This window comes from Pomacea canaliculata, linkage group LG14 (genome assembly GCF_003073045.1).
Source record: "Pomacea canaliculata isolate SZHN2017 linkage group LG14, ASM307304v1, whole genome shotgun sequence".
NCBI classification, from domain to species: domain Eukaryota; kingdom Metazoa; phylum Mollusca; class Gastropoda; order Architaenioglossa; family Ampullariidae; genus Pomacea; species Pomacea canaliculata.
The window spans coordinates 18,329,328-18,345,709 of record NC_037603.1 but is presented as its reverse complement, the minus strand read 5'-3'; the positions used below and the strand labels follow the sequence as shown (position 1 = coordinate 18,345,709).

The following is a 16,382-nucleotide window of genomic DNA, read 5'->3' as shown; positions in this document are numbered from 1 at the left end:
CATCTCTTTTCAGGGAAAGAGTAACTTAGCTTGCCTTCAGGTATTTATTCTTGCTCATAATCACATAAATAAAATTGCAATGAAGATCTTTCAGTCATCGATATTTTTGAGTAACATGACTACAGATTCTTGTTTCATGGAATGTTTTAGTAAATTTGTTGGCAGGATCCGACCAGCGGTCTTCTTCAGCTTGCTGAAAACAGCGGAATGGCTAGCCGTTTCCATGCCCTCTCTTTAGGTCAAGGTCAAGCGCCAATCGCCACCCGCATGATCAAAGAGGGAGTGAAAGAGGTCTGGCACAGCCTTAACCTTTTGACTCTTCATAGTTCTTTTCCATTTGTCAAGTACACATGACTGAATGCTGGGTATTCATTCTTTTTTCGCACATATCTTTTTATGTACACTTTCAACCCTGTTGATTGCATTCTGCTGTAGATTTGTTTTTAAGATGGGTAATATGATCATGGAAGTTTTGATATCCTTTCTCTCTCATGATGTAACAGGGCAAGTGGGTGTTCTTGGCCAACTGTCACCTGTCACTGAGCTGGATGCCAGCCTTGGACAAACTGGTAGAGCAGCTGCAAGTAGAAGAGCCTCACCCTGAGTTCCGTCTCTGGCTCAGCTCATCCCCCCATCCCCAGTTCCCCATCTCAATCCTGCAGCAAGGCATCAAGATGACAACTGAACCTCCCAAGGTAGCACCACATCCATCACTGTAGAATATTGCTGAGCTGTGTGTGCTCTGTTCCAAGTCCCCAACGGCCACAGTTCTTATACAAAAGTGTGCAGCACCACTGATCAAGTTGGGTTGCAGTCATGTCATAACTACACAATGATTAGTTCACAGCAAAAATAGTCTCTAAATCATTGGGCAGCAGTTTCATTCCATCACCATTCAAACAAAAATAGCAAATATTCTTGCTTGCAGCTTGTGGAAGCATCTTGTATATCTTGTTAAGGATCACTGGCAAAGGGTTAACAATTCTCTTGTCATTAATGTGACTGCCTGTTAACTTCGCATGACATGCCTCCTGTAAAACAAGGGATACTGTGTTGAGGGAACTATTAATGTAATGCTGAGATTATTGATTCAGTCCCACTATCTCTTGCAGAAAGGAATCTCATGCATGGTGCATGTAATGCACATACCTTGTCTGCTTGCAGGGTTTGAAGGCCAACATGAAGCGCCTGTACAATCTAGTTACTGAACAGCAGTTTTTGCGCTGTCACAAGCAAGACAAGTATAAAAAACTCCTTTTCTGCCTTTGCTTCTTCCATTCTGTTCTGCTGGAAAGACGTAAATTCCTTATGCTGGGCTGGAACATTGCGTATGAGTTTAACGATTCTGACTTTGAGGTGAGTGATTTACGTTATGCTCACTGCATCCCACCATACATTTCCAGATGAGAGCTCATCTAAGAAGTTTGTGAAAGGAAAGAAAATGGAAGCAGAATGTGTTTCCTTTCTAAAATGCCTTTAAAGTTTTCTTTTTATTGAGTATAGAGATAGTAAGTCTTCATATGGTTACTGCAGCTCAAATTTTAATTTTTGAAAAGAGTGATCAACTGTTTGAGGTGCTGATGTGTTCATGGATTGATTCGATCAGGTTTCAGAGAATCTGTTGAGCATATACCTGGATGGCTATGAGGAAACCCCTTGGGATGCTTTGAAGTATCTGATAGCTGGCATAAACTATGGTGGCCATGTCACTGATGATTGGGATCGTCGTCTCCTCATGACATACATCAATGACCTCTTTACTGACAGTGTGCTAGCACAGCCATTCTATAAGTGAGTTACATCAGTGGAGGTAATTGCAAACAATAGCTGAGTTTTAGAGACTTCCCCTAAACAGGATTTTTGTTGTCACAACTCAGACCTTTCCCAAGTCAGTGTATTTGCCATTGATGCTGCCCAAAAGGGATTTGGTGTCAAGATGAATCATTGACTCACCATTCTTGCTTTCCAGAGTTATCGTTTATGGTAATCTAACTCTTACCTTAAGTAAAGGTAGGCAGGCAGTGACATTATTCACAGTATTGGTTAGTTGTTCTAAAACGTTTTGTTATAAGCTATTGGATATCCTCTGTCTAAGAATCCCCATAATTTGAATGCAGCAGTTGACATAGCAAGATGACAATGCATTTCATTAGCAGGTTGATTAAGGCATTGCCATCTGACAAGATGGATAGTAAAGAACTCTGTGTCAACAGCAACAATGTAATTCATCTTTTTTTAAAACAAACGCCTTATTTTTTACAAAATCGAATTTTCTCCTTCATGAATGGATTGAAAAAGCTGTTTTTCTTTTGTGTATCAGGGTCTCCAGCCTTCCAACTTACTACATTCCCCGTGATGGGCCGCTTGCATCCTACAAAGAGTATGTCAGCATGCTGCCCGCTGTGGACCACCCTGAAGCCTTCGGACAGCATCCTAATGCCGATATCCAATCCCAGATACAGGAGACACGCATGATGTTTGACACACTTTTGTCACTCCAGCCACAGATCTCATCCACTGCAGGAGAGAGCAGGGAAGACAAAGTAAGTATTTGTGGACTCTAGGAAGACTGGAGTTTGGGAATATTCAGGATCAGACGCAAACTGTTAATATTCTGCTGTTGCTTTTAGAATTAGATACTTGAGAACCTCATCTCTCTTTGCATGCAATTCTTTAAAACAAGGATAATTGCAAATATGAGATTATCATTCAGTGTAAAAGTAATAGATGCTCTTAATAATGGCAAACTATTTGAATGCTGCCTGTCTTTTTATGTTGTTTCTTTTATAAAGTTAGACATTGATCATTGTTTTCTGAAAACTTTAAAAAAAATTCAACTATGCTTTGAAAAGAATTGACTAGATCTTAAGAAGCTTAAAATGACAGATTTCTTGAAAGTATCCAGTCTTTTCTTAATTTGATGACCAGATCAAGATGAGATCTTCCATAAATTCTTGAATATTTTTTCAGGTGCTTGACCTCGCAGCCAATATTTTCAAGCAGATTCCAGAGAATATTGACTACGAGGGCACTGCCAAGATCTTGTCTGTAGATCCATCTCCATTGAATGTGGTCCTGCTGCAAGAAGTGAGTGTTATTTTGAGTCTACAATCTCTTCTGTATCTGGTGGATTAAGACATGGAACTGTTACTAGAATAAGATTCCGTTAACACTGTGCTATGTATTTGTAAGCTTCTTAAAGACTTGCGACTGATGGATGGTACAATTTCAGTCACTTCATGTTGTTTTTTCCAACATTTTAGTACCAAGAGATATAAACATGACCGATTTGGTGATCACAGCACAAGTTTAGTTTTCTTTGCTGCATACAGCCATACTTCAAAGAGCAGTATAGGAAAGCTTTTAAACTTGCTGCTCTAATTTGCTTATGTATGAACAGATTATGTTACCTGTGTTTCTTACTTTTTTCTTCTTATTTACTTGGGTATCTGTATGTCATTAGATTCAGAGATACAACCTTCTGTTGGATGAGATCCGTATGTCGCTGACGCATCTGGAGAAAGGTATTCAAGGTCAGGTTGTCATGACACTGGAGCTGGAGAGCATCTTTACTTGTATCTATGATGGTCGGGTGCCACCTGCATGGGAAAAGGTAAGTGCATGGATAAGGTAGAGTTCTCTCTCTTTAGGTGCTCAAGGGACTTGGAGGATTGGTCGTTGAAGTCTGAAACATTGAGGATATCACTAATATATTAATATATATTACCCATTCATATTTTCAGGCTTATTCATCTTTGAAACCCTTGGCAGCTTGGACAAGAGACCTGGTTGTTCGTGTGGAACAGCTGGCAAAGTGGGCCCAGTCTGCTCATCCACCAACGATATTTTGGATGTCTGGCTTCACATTTCCCACTGGATTTTTGACAGCTGTGCTTCAGACATCTGCAAGACAAAACAGTGTAAGTGTTAGAAAAACAGTTTTTTTAAATTTAGAATGCAGTGTTGAAACATATAAATATATGATTTGTTTTCAATTATATGTCCACATATCAGTATTGCAACAGAACCTGCACCATTAAATGTGTTTTAAGTGATAAAAATACATAAGCTTCCTACATCCATGACGGGAACAGAACTTGAAAGAGGTCTTGTATGTTTCACACAGGTGTCAGTAGATTCTTTGTCCTGGGAGTTCACTGTGCTGACAGTCGATGACTCCAACATTACTGGACCTCCAAAGGTATGACCTCGTTCCTTTCTCTTTTGCTCTCCAGCTTTCATGCTTCCAGTCTCTCATGGTGCTGCATTGTTGGTCAGGATAATGATGTGTTTATCAAACAGCTGTGTGTACAGATCATGCTGCATTGTTAGGCAGGATGGCAATCTATAATGCATACACATCATGTGTTGTTGGACAGGATGACATGTATATCAAGGAATTGTGTGAACAGATTATGCTGCGTTGTTGTGCAGGATGGTGTGTACATCAAGGGACTGTATCTACAAGGTGCAGGCTGGGATAAAAAGAATTCGGTGCTGGTGGAAGCCAACCCCATGCAGCTGGTCTGCCCCATGCCATCCATCCACTTCAAACCCACCGAGGCCAGAAAGAAAAGTAGCAAAGGTTAGCATTGGCATGTCTGCAGGCTTTTGTAGCTGTTCCTGCACTTACCTGCATAAGGAGGATCTATAAGAGTGTATTAATCTAAGGTCTCACTAAAGATTGACTGACTTGCTCACTCACACTCTCATTCACTCACTTTCTCTTACTCTCACTCACAGACTTTTGCTTACTTGCTCATTCTTACATTTCCTTGATTACAAGTTTCTGACTTTCACTCACTCTTGCTCACACACTGTCACCAGTATCAATAATTCTACAAGTGATGATCATTGAGTCACACTTGACACAGTTGCCCATGGCTATAATTTGAAGAGCCTTTACAAAAAAGTTTTGTTTTAAAAGCATCATGGATTTAGGAAGGCCTCAGACTCAGAATTATTCAGCAGCGGTAACTCTGTATTAGGTAGCTGTAGAAAAACTGTCAGACCTTAGAAAGAAAAAGGGAAATATTAAATGAAGTACTCATCTCTTGATTCAGGATTTAGCTTCTGCGGTCGTTCAGATGGATCGTATGATTTTTCCGCTAATCAGCTCCATTTTCTTTTTTTTTCTCTTAACAACCAGGAATCTACACAGCACCATGCTATTACTATCCAAATCGTGCCGGTTCCACTGGGCGACCTTCATTTATTGTGGCTGTAGACCTCAAGTCTGGGGAGAAATCATCTGATCACTGGGTGAAGCGTGGCACTGCCATTCTCATGAGCTTGGATTACTAAACTGCTGTGGCATTTGAGTGCAAATCTAACCTTTTCTTCGCATGCTGGATAATGGAATAATGTGAAGCAGTTCCCAAACATTCTTTCTGAAGCAGAAACACACCAAAAGTATAGTGTTTGCTAAAGAAGTGCCAACATTTGATTGTACAGCTGATGACAGTGGGCTTGTCATTGTGGCTGTCTTATAAATATAAGGACTGTGTACATTCGGTGTATGTAAAATGTTTCTTGCGTTTTCCACTAGACTTGGTAAACTGACCACACTTTATTTTTTGACTTCTTGGTCCTGCTGGCAACCGAATCTCTGTGAAACAATGCGTTTGCTTCAGTTATTATGACTGCCTATGTGAAAGACACCCTCATCAATATTTTGTTCTCTGTAAACTAATGTTATGAAATTTCATATTTACTGACAGTTGTAAATACTGAGCACTATATTTATTCCTATATTTTATGACCATGGATACTTTTATATTTATATGTACAGATTTTTTCAGGATTGGGTATGATACAAACTTAAATTTAGGTATTTGACTGTATTTTAAAATACCTTTTTTTGAGCTTGTATCACAAACTTTTAGTCATTTAATGTGATTGTTTTGTTGTACACATTCATTTTATAGACATGAGTTGCTTTTGCACGTGTGCGCAGGCACACACACACTCAACTGTGTTTAAGGAAGAAAGCAAATATTTGGTCCTAATTAAAAGTTTTTTTTTTAAATAACTCAACCATACCGTCCATTTACACCCCGAATTTCCTACCCCTTACTTTTCATATTCGTCACTTCGCTATAGCCCCTTATTTCCTTCAGTTACTGTTACTTATTGCTAGCCTCATTTGTTTCCAGCTAATTTCTCCTCATCCCTTCAGTGCTTTGTCTTATGCAGTTCAGTTAAATTGACTTGCATAAGAACACAGCATGAATGCATTAAAAGGAGCTCTATGCATGCGTGTGTAAGACAATATGTAGAATTATCTGTTGCGAAGGACATTGGAATTTCAAGGACCAACATGAGAGAATGACCAATTGTTGGTTCCTTTGTCAGTTGGCCTTTCAGAAGTCATTCAACTGCGTGTTACTATTGTTACCATTATCAGGCCAGTTACCAGCATTGTACTAAATCATCATTATCATAATAATAATAATGAAATTCAGTCGTGCTGTAGTGAGTGTGTGTGATAGAGACATGACATATCTTTTATTACTTTAAGCACATTAGCAAGGGTGCAAGAATCCACGTACTCAGTCGGTATGTATTGTATGGCTTGACGACATTACAAATAAAATCTGGAAAGAAGAAAATAGGCAAAACCTGTTAAAATGTCTTTTACGTTGGATTAATGAAAGTCAAACAAAAGTGAGCTCTTTGTTGAAATTTTGTGAATTTGTGACCAGTGATCTTACTTTGTGAACTTAAGAAGAGTGACTGAAGCTGACAAACTTGTTTGTGGAACTGATAACGACTAGAGAACAATGAAGATAAAAACTGGTGCCAGCAGTGATATTTCAAGACAGTGGATGAAAGTTTGACCTGCAGGGAACTCTTCTGGTGAGTGTGATCAGTATATCCTGGCTTGGGTTGGCAAAAATTGTAAGTGTTCATTTATTAATTGCTATAATAATTTTTGTTTAAAAATTGTTGTTTAAAACTACACTGACATATTGTTTGTTGTGTTGAAAGAAAGAATGCATAAAATGTGGCGATTAAAGCTCGTGTGGCGGGAGATCCACTAGTTCTTTCTCAACACCAGCTGCGTCTGTGACAAAACTTAGAAGCCCCGGCAGCTGAAGACAATGTAAGGACCTCAAAGTAGGTCCGTGACTGCATCAGTCTACACCAGGGCGCGCGACAGTAGTCACGCACATTGTCAACGCTACACGTCACGCACTTTATCGCCGCTACACGTCACGCGGAGTTTGTGTGGCAGCCCGTTGACGCAGCTGATGACGTAGGCACTACACCAGCTGTCAGTTTAATTCTCGCTGCACTCCACAGAAGTGACAAACACTTAGACTACCATCGCTAGTGAGTAACCGACTTGGTCTTGAAGACAGAGACAAATTAGTCTGAGAGAGAGAAAGAGAGAAAAAAAAGCTGTACTTTTATTCTTTTCCTCTGTTTGAAAAGGAACTGAGATTCCACGCGTTTAAGATTTCAGAATTTGAACCTTTCCCTCAACCGCGGTAGCAGTTTCAAGTCATCATCGTTGCTGGCAGCAGTTGACGACATCAACGATGACGCGCAGAGTGAAGGGCAAGCGCCTGATGAAAGTCATGGCTATTTCCACCAGCAAGTTCGTTAGGAGTTACCGTCTGCAGGTGTTTCGCCGGCAACTACTGGCGAGGATGGCGGAGGAGCCGGACAGAAGACCGCTGCTGACGCGCCTTCGCTCCGTGGAAAGGAGTCGCCACGCCCACGCAGCACACACCAAGCTGCTGCTGAACCGCCACCAACGCCTGCTGGACGCCGTGCGCAGCGACAACGAGGAGAAGAAGACGGACCTCGCCGTCATGAAGCGGCGGCAGCGCGAGTACAAGGGTGACGCAGTGCGGCTGCGCAACATCCTCTTGGAGTATGATGTCATCGGCGAGGAGAACGCTCGGCTGAAGGAGGAACTCGTGGAGCTGCGCTTGAGGATCAAGGCCACGGACGAGGAGATCTGGCGCCGCTCCAAGGTCTTGGGCGAGAGGAGGAGGATGCTCACGTACGGAGACGCCAGACCAAGTGCCGTGTTCCACAGGTTGGAGGTTTGTGAGACAAATGAAATCGTTTCATGAATGTCGAGAGACATGTTGATAATGATTACGACGACTGTTGGGGTTAGAATGTAGACGAATTAGAAAGAAAATAGAAGAATTATGAATATTTAAATTATGTAGTCTATGTGAGAATAGAAAGATTGTGTTTGGATTTGTCACACTCATTCTGCTCTCTACTATCTTAGGCCGAGAGTCACAAGTATAACCTCGAATTAAGCAAACTGAAGGATCTTCGCGACCAAGTAGACTTCCTTCTGTTGAGGCGCAACAAAGTGAAGAACCATCTAAGCTGTCTGCAGACAGAAGTGGATGCGATCTCTTTCAGCATTGTCCAGCATCTTCAAACATCGTCAATCAAGCTGAAAGGAATCCAGACTGTGAAGCAGAAAAAACAAAAGCTTCTTGAGTATTCCAATGCGGCAGAGACTTCCTTCGACAAAGAGGTGACGAGTCTGGACAAGAAGATGGACACCGCCAAGGTTAGTATATACTCGACCTTTTTACATGGACAATGACATTCCATGACTCGGAGCATGAAATGAGTTTCACGGAGCACTTTAAGCTGGAGACCGAGTTCATTAATTTCAGTTAGCATGGAGAACTACTGTAAATCAAAACCTAGTGATATCATATGTATCTCCATTTCCCCGTCATTTCAAAGCGACCAACAAGAGTACCAACAAATCAGGGCCCTGAGACTAGTCTATAGGTAAAAGATACTGAAACAAGTGTCCTATAAATTGTCTGAGTTTAAATACCCTGACAGTGACTTTAATACAAAACTGGTTACTGCTGTAACCGGAGTCAACATTCCCCCCACATAAACTTCAGCCGGTTCGATACCCGTGCGGCGCATCGTATTTTCTCCAGTAGTTTTGGCTGTTGAACGAGTACCTGATACCATAGAGGTTGGGGAAAGAAAGACAGAGGTGGAAACCACCTTCCCAAAAAGCTATAACCCTGAAATAACTCAGTCCTCAACGACTAGTACTACTACTAATAATAATAGAGACAGAACTCTGAAAGAAATGCGATTTCTCCTCGACCCACAATTAAAAGCTATGCTAATGAAGCAAAAATCGTAATAAAGACAAAACAACAGATGTCAGATGTATGAGAGGACAGTGGGCGCGTGCATGAGTGGACCCATAGTTGAAAGCTTTTGCTCAGGGACTAGGCTGATCGACTCACTTTGTCATGAAAATCGCGATGACGATCCAAGAGGTGACCGGACTAGGAAGTTTCGTCCTCCTTCTTTTCCTCCAGTCCATCCCTGGCAGACGACATCTTGACCTTCTGTCTTTCTGTCGTACAGAAGCTGCACAACTTCATCGTGGAGAAGCTGAAATCGCGAGGAGACCCGCGGGCGAAGGAGAAGGAGATGCTGCGGGAGAAGTTTCGTGCCACGCAGGACCGCACCCAGATGTACGGCGAGCTGCTGCAGCAGGTGCGCGCCCTCTTCGCGGAGCAGCTGGACGGTCCGTATGGTCAGCTGCTGGACAGGCACCGCCGCTCCCCACGCAAGCTGGACGGCGAACCGACCATAAAGAAACTCGCCGCGTCGCCCGTTATCAAAGCCAAGCTGGGCAAGACGGGGCTCAGGGTTCGTTTCTCGCCGTGTCTAAATCATAATGTGAAACTGCAGTAGGGCGGGGAGTTTCTTGCTGTTTTTGTTTTATTTGTTCATTTTAGTTTGGCTTTTTTGATATAATAATATTAATAATAATATTTTTTTTGTTAGTTGTGTAATAAATCTAATGAGGATGATGACGACGATGATGATACCGTGGTACCCCAGCAAAAGCTTTCTTATTCCTTTTCACCCCCAGTGGAGCATAAGGCCGCATTCAGTTGCGGTTTCTGTAGCAGGGTTGTTTTACAGGGTGGGTTTGCTAGCCCCACGCCCAAACCTCCTCCTTCATCCGGGCCTGGGACCGGCAGGTTACCCGGGGTAGTTGCAGGCGGAGTTCAGCCAAAACTTTGCAAACATAAAAACATCACACAAAAACACTGAACATTGCTGTTTTTCTAAATAGAGTAACTGAACAGTTATCCTGCTTGTTTAACTTTATGTTTCCTGATTTCTCCGAATTGTTAAGCTTCTGAATATCGTTTTGAAAAGGATGCTAAACAAACGCGTGCTGTATTTCCTGTTTTGTGCGTGTGTGTGTGTGTGTGTGTGTTGTGAATATTTGGGTGGTTTGCGTGCGTGCTCACATTTCCAGCAAATCATCAAATCGTTCATCGAGATGATGGAGGAGAACTTCTACTTGTTCAAAGCCCTCGCGGACAAGCAGGAGATGCTAGGCGACACGAGGATAGAGTATGACAGGATGAAAGCTGAGGAGGCTGAGATCCTAGCGAGACTGGATGAGACAGAGCGAGACAGCACCAAGCGCGAGAATGAAATTAAGGAGAAGATCGCTTCGTACGCTAGAAAATCCCGAGAGGTTCGTCCCTTTCTTTGTCCCTTTCTCTCTCTCCGGTTTGGTAGAAATATTTTCTGACATCCAGATGGCATAGAAGTGAACTGGACGAGAATGACAACAAAAACTACCGGTCTTAACGCCAATAACAGGTGGTATGACTTGATGTAACAATTCAAACATAATGTCCAGCCTGTAATAATAGATATCACCAAAGATAAAGCTTTTAACACTCTTGCAAAGCTTACTCAACTATTTTGGAAAAAAAAACCTCAGCAGGACAAGGTCCTGCCCCTGATCATTTTCCGACTCATCCAAAATGGAGAATGTTGGTAAAAAGTATCACTTCCTCACTTTCTAGACCTGTTACAGCTTATTTCCTAATCTGCACAGGTTGAACTGAAGATCAAGAAAGCAGAGGAGACCATCGAGGACTACATCAAGGGCGTGCTGGACATCATGATGAAAATGGGGTTCACGGAGCAGGCGATACAGAAGACGGTGGGCCGCCACGAAAAGGTAAGGTCCAGGTCAAAGGTAGGTCACAGTCTAAGGTAAGATTTTACCCAGGCAGCAACGGGGAAACAGATTTTTATAACGAATGTTTTGCAAGGAGTGGTGTGTCTTGGGTAGGGGAACGAAAAACAAGAGCAGGAGCAGAGATTCGAACTTGAGCTGTTATATTTTCCCGTTAGCTGCATCCGCATTCTGGGAATGAAAACAAAACTGGAAAAAAAATGCGGAAGTGTCACCTGTCACAGTTTCGAACGCAGTCTTAAGATTTTTACTCCTCGACACATTATCACACTTCCGACCGCATAGAAGGTTTAATCATCAAGTGTTGCATCGAGCAATAGCGAGGAAGTTATACACGCATGACGCTACAACGGGACTAGGGTGGCTGGTGGGCGGGGTTATTTGATGGGAACATCGTTCTACTTTATGGTGATTTCTCACTGCTCAGCAAGGGAACTCCATTACTCAGCGAAACTCCCAGCTGGTCTTGGTGTTTAGAGGATGTGTCTCGAGGAGACGTATAAACTCTAAACCATGGATGTGTATAGGTGGACTGCTGTCTGTCTGCCAAGACCAACGCTTAGCCTCTTGCGAAGTTCTCCAGCTTTAGTCTCGGTCTACCCAAATGGAGTACAGCTCGAGAAGGTGAATAGGCTTTAGGTTCCTGGGGTTTATCCGCTGTTAAGATAGCACCTTCAGGGCAGAGATTCGCATCATGATCGCAACAGCGACAGCAACAATGTCTAGGCTGGACAGGATCTGCCTTAGCAACAGCATCAGATTTACCATCAAGCAGAAGTTGTACAAGTCCTGCTGTACGGTTGCGATAGGTGGATCCTGTTTACTGATATGAAAATGCAAATCCGTGCATTTGAGAGTAAGTGCATAATAGCCTGTTCCACATCATCTATCTGGGACGACCAACGCCTGACCAACGATTTTGCAAGTATCGCCTTGCGGGACACCAGGAAACACTTCTCATAAACACTAAAGCAGTAAGTTGGTCTGGTTGGGCCATTTGACCAGGGAAGACAGTGTGTAAGAGGGCGATAGACAACGCATAGACAAAGAAAAAACCGAATGGTCACCACTTCCCAAGACAGACCTAACAGGAAACATTTTAGGCTTCTGATTTTATCCATGTTCCTCCCCAATCCTACGATGACTAGTACTTGCGGGACAGCGTATTTGATCGGCTAGTACTAGTCAAGGGATGATGATGATGGTGATGATTGATGATGATGATGAGGAGGAGAATGGATGATGGATGGATGATGAGGAGGAGGATGGATGATTGATGATGATGATGCCGTTCTTCATGAGCGAGGCGTTTGAACCCTCGCCTATTTTCAGGGCAGCGTTTAGTGAAGATAGTGCCCATCCAGAACTCTTTCCCGCTGCTCTACCTTTCCTAACCCTCTACAAAATCTGAGACCCATCTTCGACAGATGTCAGGGTGTGTGTGGGGTGTGTGGAGAGGTGGGAAGGAAGAAGTGTTGTAGGTAGTGCTTTAACCACTCGTCTATCCGTTCCCTCCTAGCTAGCATGGCTTTAGCTAACAAGCAAATACTACCAGTTGCTCTATTCACTGTTGCCTTGCCAACGTTGCTGTAATCTACCCCAACGACAAGGACTGGATGTATATCCAGTCGTTTACAAAGAGAGTGAATTGGAGTGGGGGGAACATTGTTCGCAAAATGGTCTTTAAATTGCAGGTGAACGAAAACAACATCATGCGATGCACGGCAGCCATCGAGCGCCACCTGGAGAAGCTGCTGCTAGTGGAGACGTGCCGCAGTTTCGAGGTGTTCAAGCGTGCGCTGCTGATGGTCCAGAGCGAGGAGGAGGAGGAGGTGACTCCCGGCCGCATCGCGTCGATGGTGGAGCGCCTACCGGTGACCACGAAGCCCATGCGCCAAGTCGTCATAACGCCTCCATCCCTCAGCGATGAGGAATACGTGGAGCATGACCGGTCTGGCAGCATCGCCATCACTCTTCCCATGGAGCGTTCCGTCTCCTTGACGGCGCTGCCACCGGAAGCCACAGAAAGGCCATTAACTCGCGACGAGCTACTGAACTTTCTGAAGACCACGAAGTTCAGTTCTTGGTAGCTTAGAGGCAGCAGTGGAGTTGTGGATAGTGTCAAAACAACAACAAACAAACAAACAAACAAACAAACAAACAAACAAACAAACAAACAGACAAACAAAGAAGAACAAAATACCTCACGGAAAGATTTTAGGGAACAGGCGTGTGTAGGTGTGTAGCGGGAAATTATTTTTCTTCTTTCAAACTTTTTCGTCGTATTCCGGATCTCTAGAGTCGTAGTTGTAAAGCGAAAGTAAAATGGAGACCTCAAGCATATTGTTTCCGAAGTTAAAGCTGTGTCGAAATCCTAAACTTTTCCACCTTGCCCCCATATCTATGGCCCCTGGTGTTTACTCAAAGCCAATAAAAACTAATAAGAAGCAAACTCGACTAGAAAGGACAAGGTTCTGAACCAGGCCGCGACCATCATTACTTAAAAAAAGGAGAGGGACTCAGAAGTCTGTTTGGTAAAAAGAAAAAAAAAAGGGAAGGTCAATATCGGAAAAGAGAATTAAGAGTGCAAGAGAGAAAGAGAAAGGAGAGGGAAGATATGAAAGATTAAAAGCATGAGAGTGAAGCGCATGTGCGCGCACAAACGGAGAGAGTAAGAAAAGGAAAAATAAAAGCGAAAAAGATAGCTGTGAGGAGCTTACTGAGATTAATAAAGAACACTCAAGAAGTCTTTACAACTTTTCTTTTCTGTGACCATCCGTGAGAGTGATGCCACTTGTGTTGCATGTTTGTGTAGTTGACAGAGTAGAGTACGGTGTATGGCAGTTGAGAGTAATACTGTCATCAGTAAAACAGAATAATAACTTTGTGTGTGTGGCGCGCGTGTGTGTGAAGACAGGTTTTGTGCTGAATTTAAAAATTGTAAAACGCCTTGATCTATCCCGTCAGAGTAAGGGATCATCATCATGAACATCATGATCATCGTCGTCGTCGTCGTCGTCGTCATCATGCTGAAGGAATTCAGAGAGAAAAAGAGAGGGACCCGAAAGAACAAAATAAAGTTGCTAATAAAATTCAAAGAAAGTAAAAGGTGGAGAACCTGAGAAAAAGGAGAACGAGACAGAGGTGGAAGGGGATGTGAAAGTGCCATTCCCTTTATTATTTCGCCTCAATGATTGGCAACTTTCGTGACTTCCCATCACAGGCTCCAATGCAGGAGGTCACAGTGCTGACCTTCTCCCCTCCTCCCCACCAACTCCCCAGCACTTCCGTTAATCTACCGCGTCACGTGAATGGCAGGTTTTACTACTCGACTAACTTAAGCATCAACCAGATTTGCAGGAAGAAAAGTGGACACAGTGTAGGTAGGACATCGTGCGGGCTTTCCCCATAAAATGGGAACTACACTTGGGAGAAATTCCCATTCCTACACAGGTCTACAGATCTCCAGTCTTATTCATGTACTTCCGACAGTTTCAGATTTTCCTACGGGACTCCTCCATACACATTCTCTACCGTTCTTCTTTTCTTTTGTCTAACAGTAAAACACACACACACACTCTCTCTAGTGCGTGTGTATGTGTGTGCGTGTTCACACAAAGTTAAGTTTCAGAACATCGATCATGTTATTCACCTTGTTTCTCTCTTTCCCTTGCCGTGATATAGCCTTAGTTGCTGACGGCGTAAAACACCAATTCCCCATTTCCTCCCTCTCTCTTTCCAAACACTGTCCACTCTCCCAAACCCCCATCCTCCTCACGGAAAAAAACTTGTACAAATATCCGTAGACACGTGCGTGTGTGACCTGCCCCCTGGGCTGCTCGCTTACTGCTCTGCAGGGGCCGTAGTTGGGAAGCGAGAGTAAGACGATTCCCCAGGACAAAATGGGAACTCAAGGAAAAGAGTCTTGTTTCCGAAGCAGTGTTCACTACCTCGGGCACTACTTTTTTGTGGGTTTCTTTACCCCAGGGTATATTTGCCAATGCTTTATAACTATAGCTCCAGGGGTAAAATAACAGCTGCGGAGTATAGAACATTCCATTTTATCATTTTGGAATCTAAGTGCTTGTCTTTGAGTTCCCCATTTTGCCCCATGTCAAAGACTTACTTTCACGTCATAACTACGGCCCCAGGCTTACTCCGACCCCTATTTCCACCTTTTGTACATTTGGGACTTTTAAAAATAAAAATTTTTAAATGTCGTATCTACCATGAACGTTTGAAGTTTGTATACACCAGTTTATTAAAAGGAAATAATTTGTAGGTGCATGAACACTCGTTTGCGTGCAGACGCGCGCGCACACACAAGCACACACGATGCAAACCTCTGCTCGGCAGAATAGAAAATCGGAAAAAACGAAATTGATTATCTGCTCGTGCTGAAAAGATCCGCAGTGATAGGCTAGAGAATATCTTCTAAAAATAATCGCGGACCTATATTGTACACAGTCATAATGCGGAACTCAGGCCTCATGAGTGATGGCCTTTAAATTGTTCTCGCCGGTTAATAAACAAGGTCTTTGGGCTGATAGCACGTACGAGGTTGAAAGACAGATCGGTTCTGATTGCGGCAAGTGTTTTCGAGACCCCTTCTTTACGGAGTATGCTTGAGCTCAAAAACACTGGAGATAACTGCATTACCTGAAAGACATCCTGCATTCAAGGTAGTCTCCCTTTTAAATACTTTTTCTCCTCATTTTGCATGGTATCTACTGGACATACATATTCAGTGTCCAGAAAAACCGACACCTACAATACATGAAATACAAATTAAGGTAGAATGAATCAGTTGCGATTTTCAAAGTCAAAGATGTTCAAAATGTTTACTTCAGCAGATATACAATATACATGTAGTTATTAAACTTCTATTGAGATTATTTAAATTGTTATTTAATCTTGTCGGATTGTCAGTTTTAACACGTTAAAACATGTTAAAGATAATAATACTTCTCAAAGTGTGTAGATTTTTCTGTAATTGTCATGCATCCATAAAACACTTTGCAAACGCTTTTTACACGATGTAATGGTTTGATTCTGGATTCAACTTCTTCGCTTGGATGCGTTGATGAAACGACTAAACAAGAAGCGATTGTGTTATTAGATCCATAGTCTGAAGTCGTTGATTGGAGTGATCTCCCTTTTACTAAATGGTTGAAGATGAGTTTTTAGATGACTTCTTCCCACCGATCTCCACCTGGCTTGATCTTCCTGTATTCTTACTAAGAAACTGGCTATCGCCACATTGTGTGTTGTGTTAGATCACCGCTTTATTTCCGTGTTTTGTTTCTTCATCTGACAATTATTTGCTCTTCTTATGTAGTGCACTGGGCTT

At 42.7% G+C, this 16,382-nt stretch overlaps 2 protein-coding genes across 4 annotated transcripts in view; both read left to right on the top strand.

The window, feature by feature from the left end:
* LOC112554804 (dynein heavy chain 2, axonemal-like) overlaps positions 1-6,151 on the top strand; it is a 55,614-nt gene extending 49,463 nt beyond the window's left edge. Inside the window, 11 exon segments of the mRNA XM_025222848.1 lie at positions 166-291; positions 504-695; positions 1,165-1,356; positions 1,607-1,791; positions 2,321-2,543; positions 2,971-3,087; positions 3,464-3,613; positions 3,744-3,920; positions 4,127-4,201; positions 4,435-4,585; positions 5,150-6,151. Of these exon segments, the coding sequence (XP_025078633.1) occupies positions 166-291; positions 504-695; positions 1,165-1,356; positions 1,607-1,791; positions 2,321-2,543; positions 2,971-3,087; positions 3,464-3,613; positions 3,744-3,920; positions 4,127-4,201; positions 4,435-4,585; positions 5,150-5,304 (1,743 nt within the window). The 3' untranslated portion in view covers positions 5,305-6,151.
* Positions 6,152-6,153: 2 nt separating this feature from the next.
* LOC112554806 (myosin-2 heavy chain-like) overlaps positions 6,154-16,382 on the top strand; it is a 37,899-nt gene continuing 27,670 nt past the window's right edge. The window contains exons 1-7 of one of the 3 annotated variants that reach the window (XM_025222854.1): positions 6,154-7,335; positions 7,462-8,057; positions 8,255-8,548; positions 9,385-9,672; positions 10,295-10,519; positions 10,889-11,014; positions 12,727-13,781. In XM_025222854.1, the coding sequence (XP_025078639.1) occupies positions 7,545-8,057; positions 8,255-8,548; positions 9,385-9,672; positions 10,295-10,519; positions 10,889-11,014; positions 12,727-13,122 (1,842 nt within the window). In that variant the 5' untranslated portion in view covers positions 6,154-7,335; positions 7,462-7,544 and the 3' untranslated portion in view covers positions 13,123-13,781. Of the gene's footprint in view, positions 8,058-8,254; positions 8,549-9,384; positions 9,673-10,294; positions 10,520-10,888; positions 11,015-12,726; positions 13,782-16,382 lie in introns of those variants that run through there. The other 2 variants (XM_025222853.1, XR_003097327.1) reach the window with 2 other exon arrangements.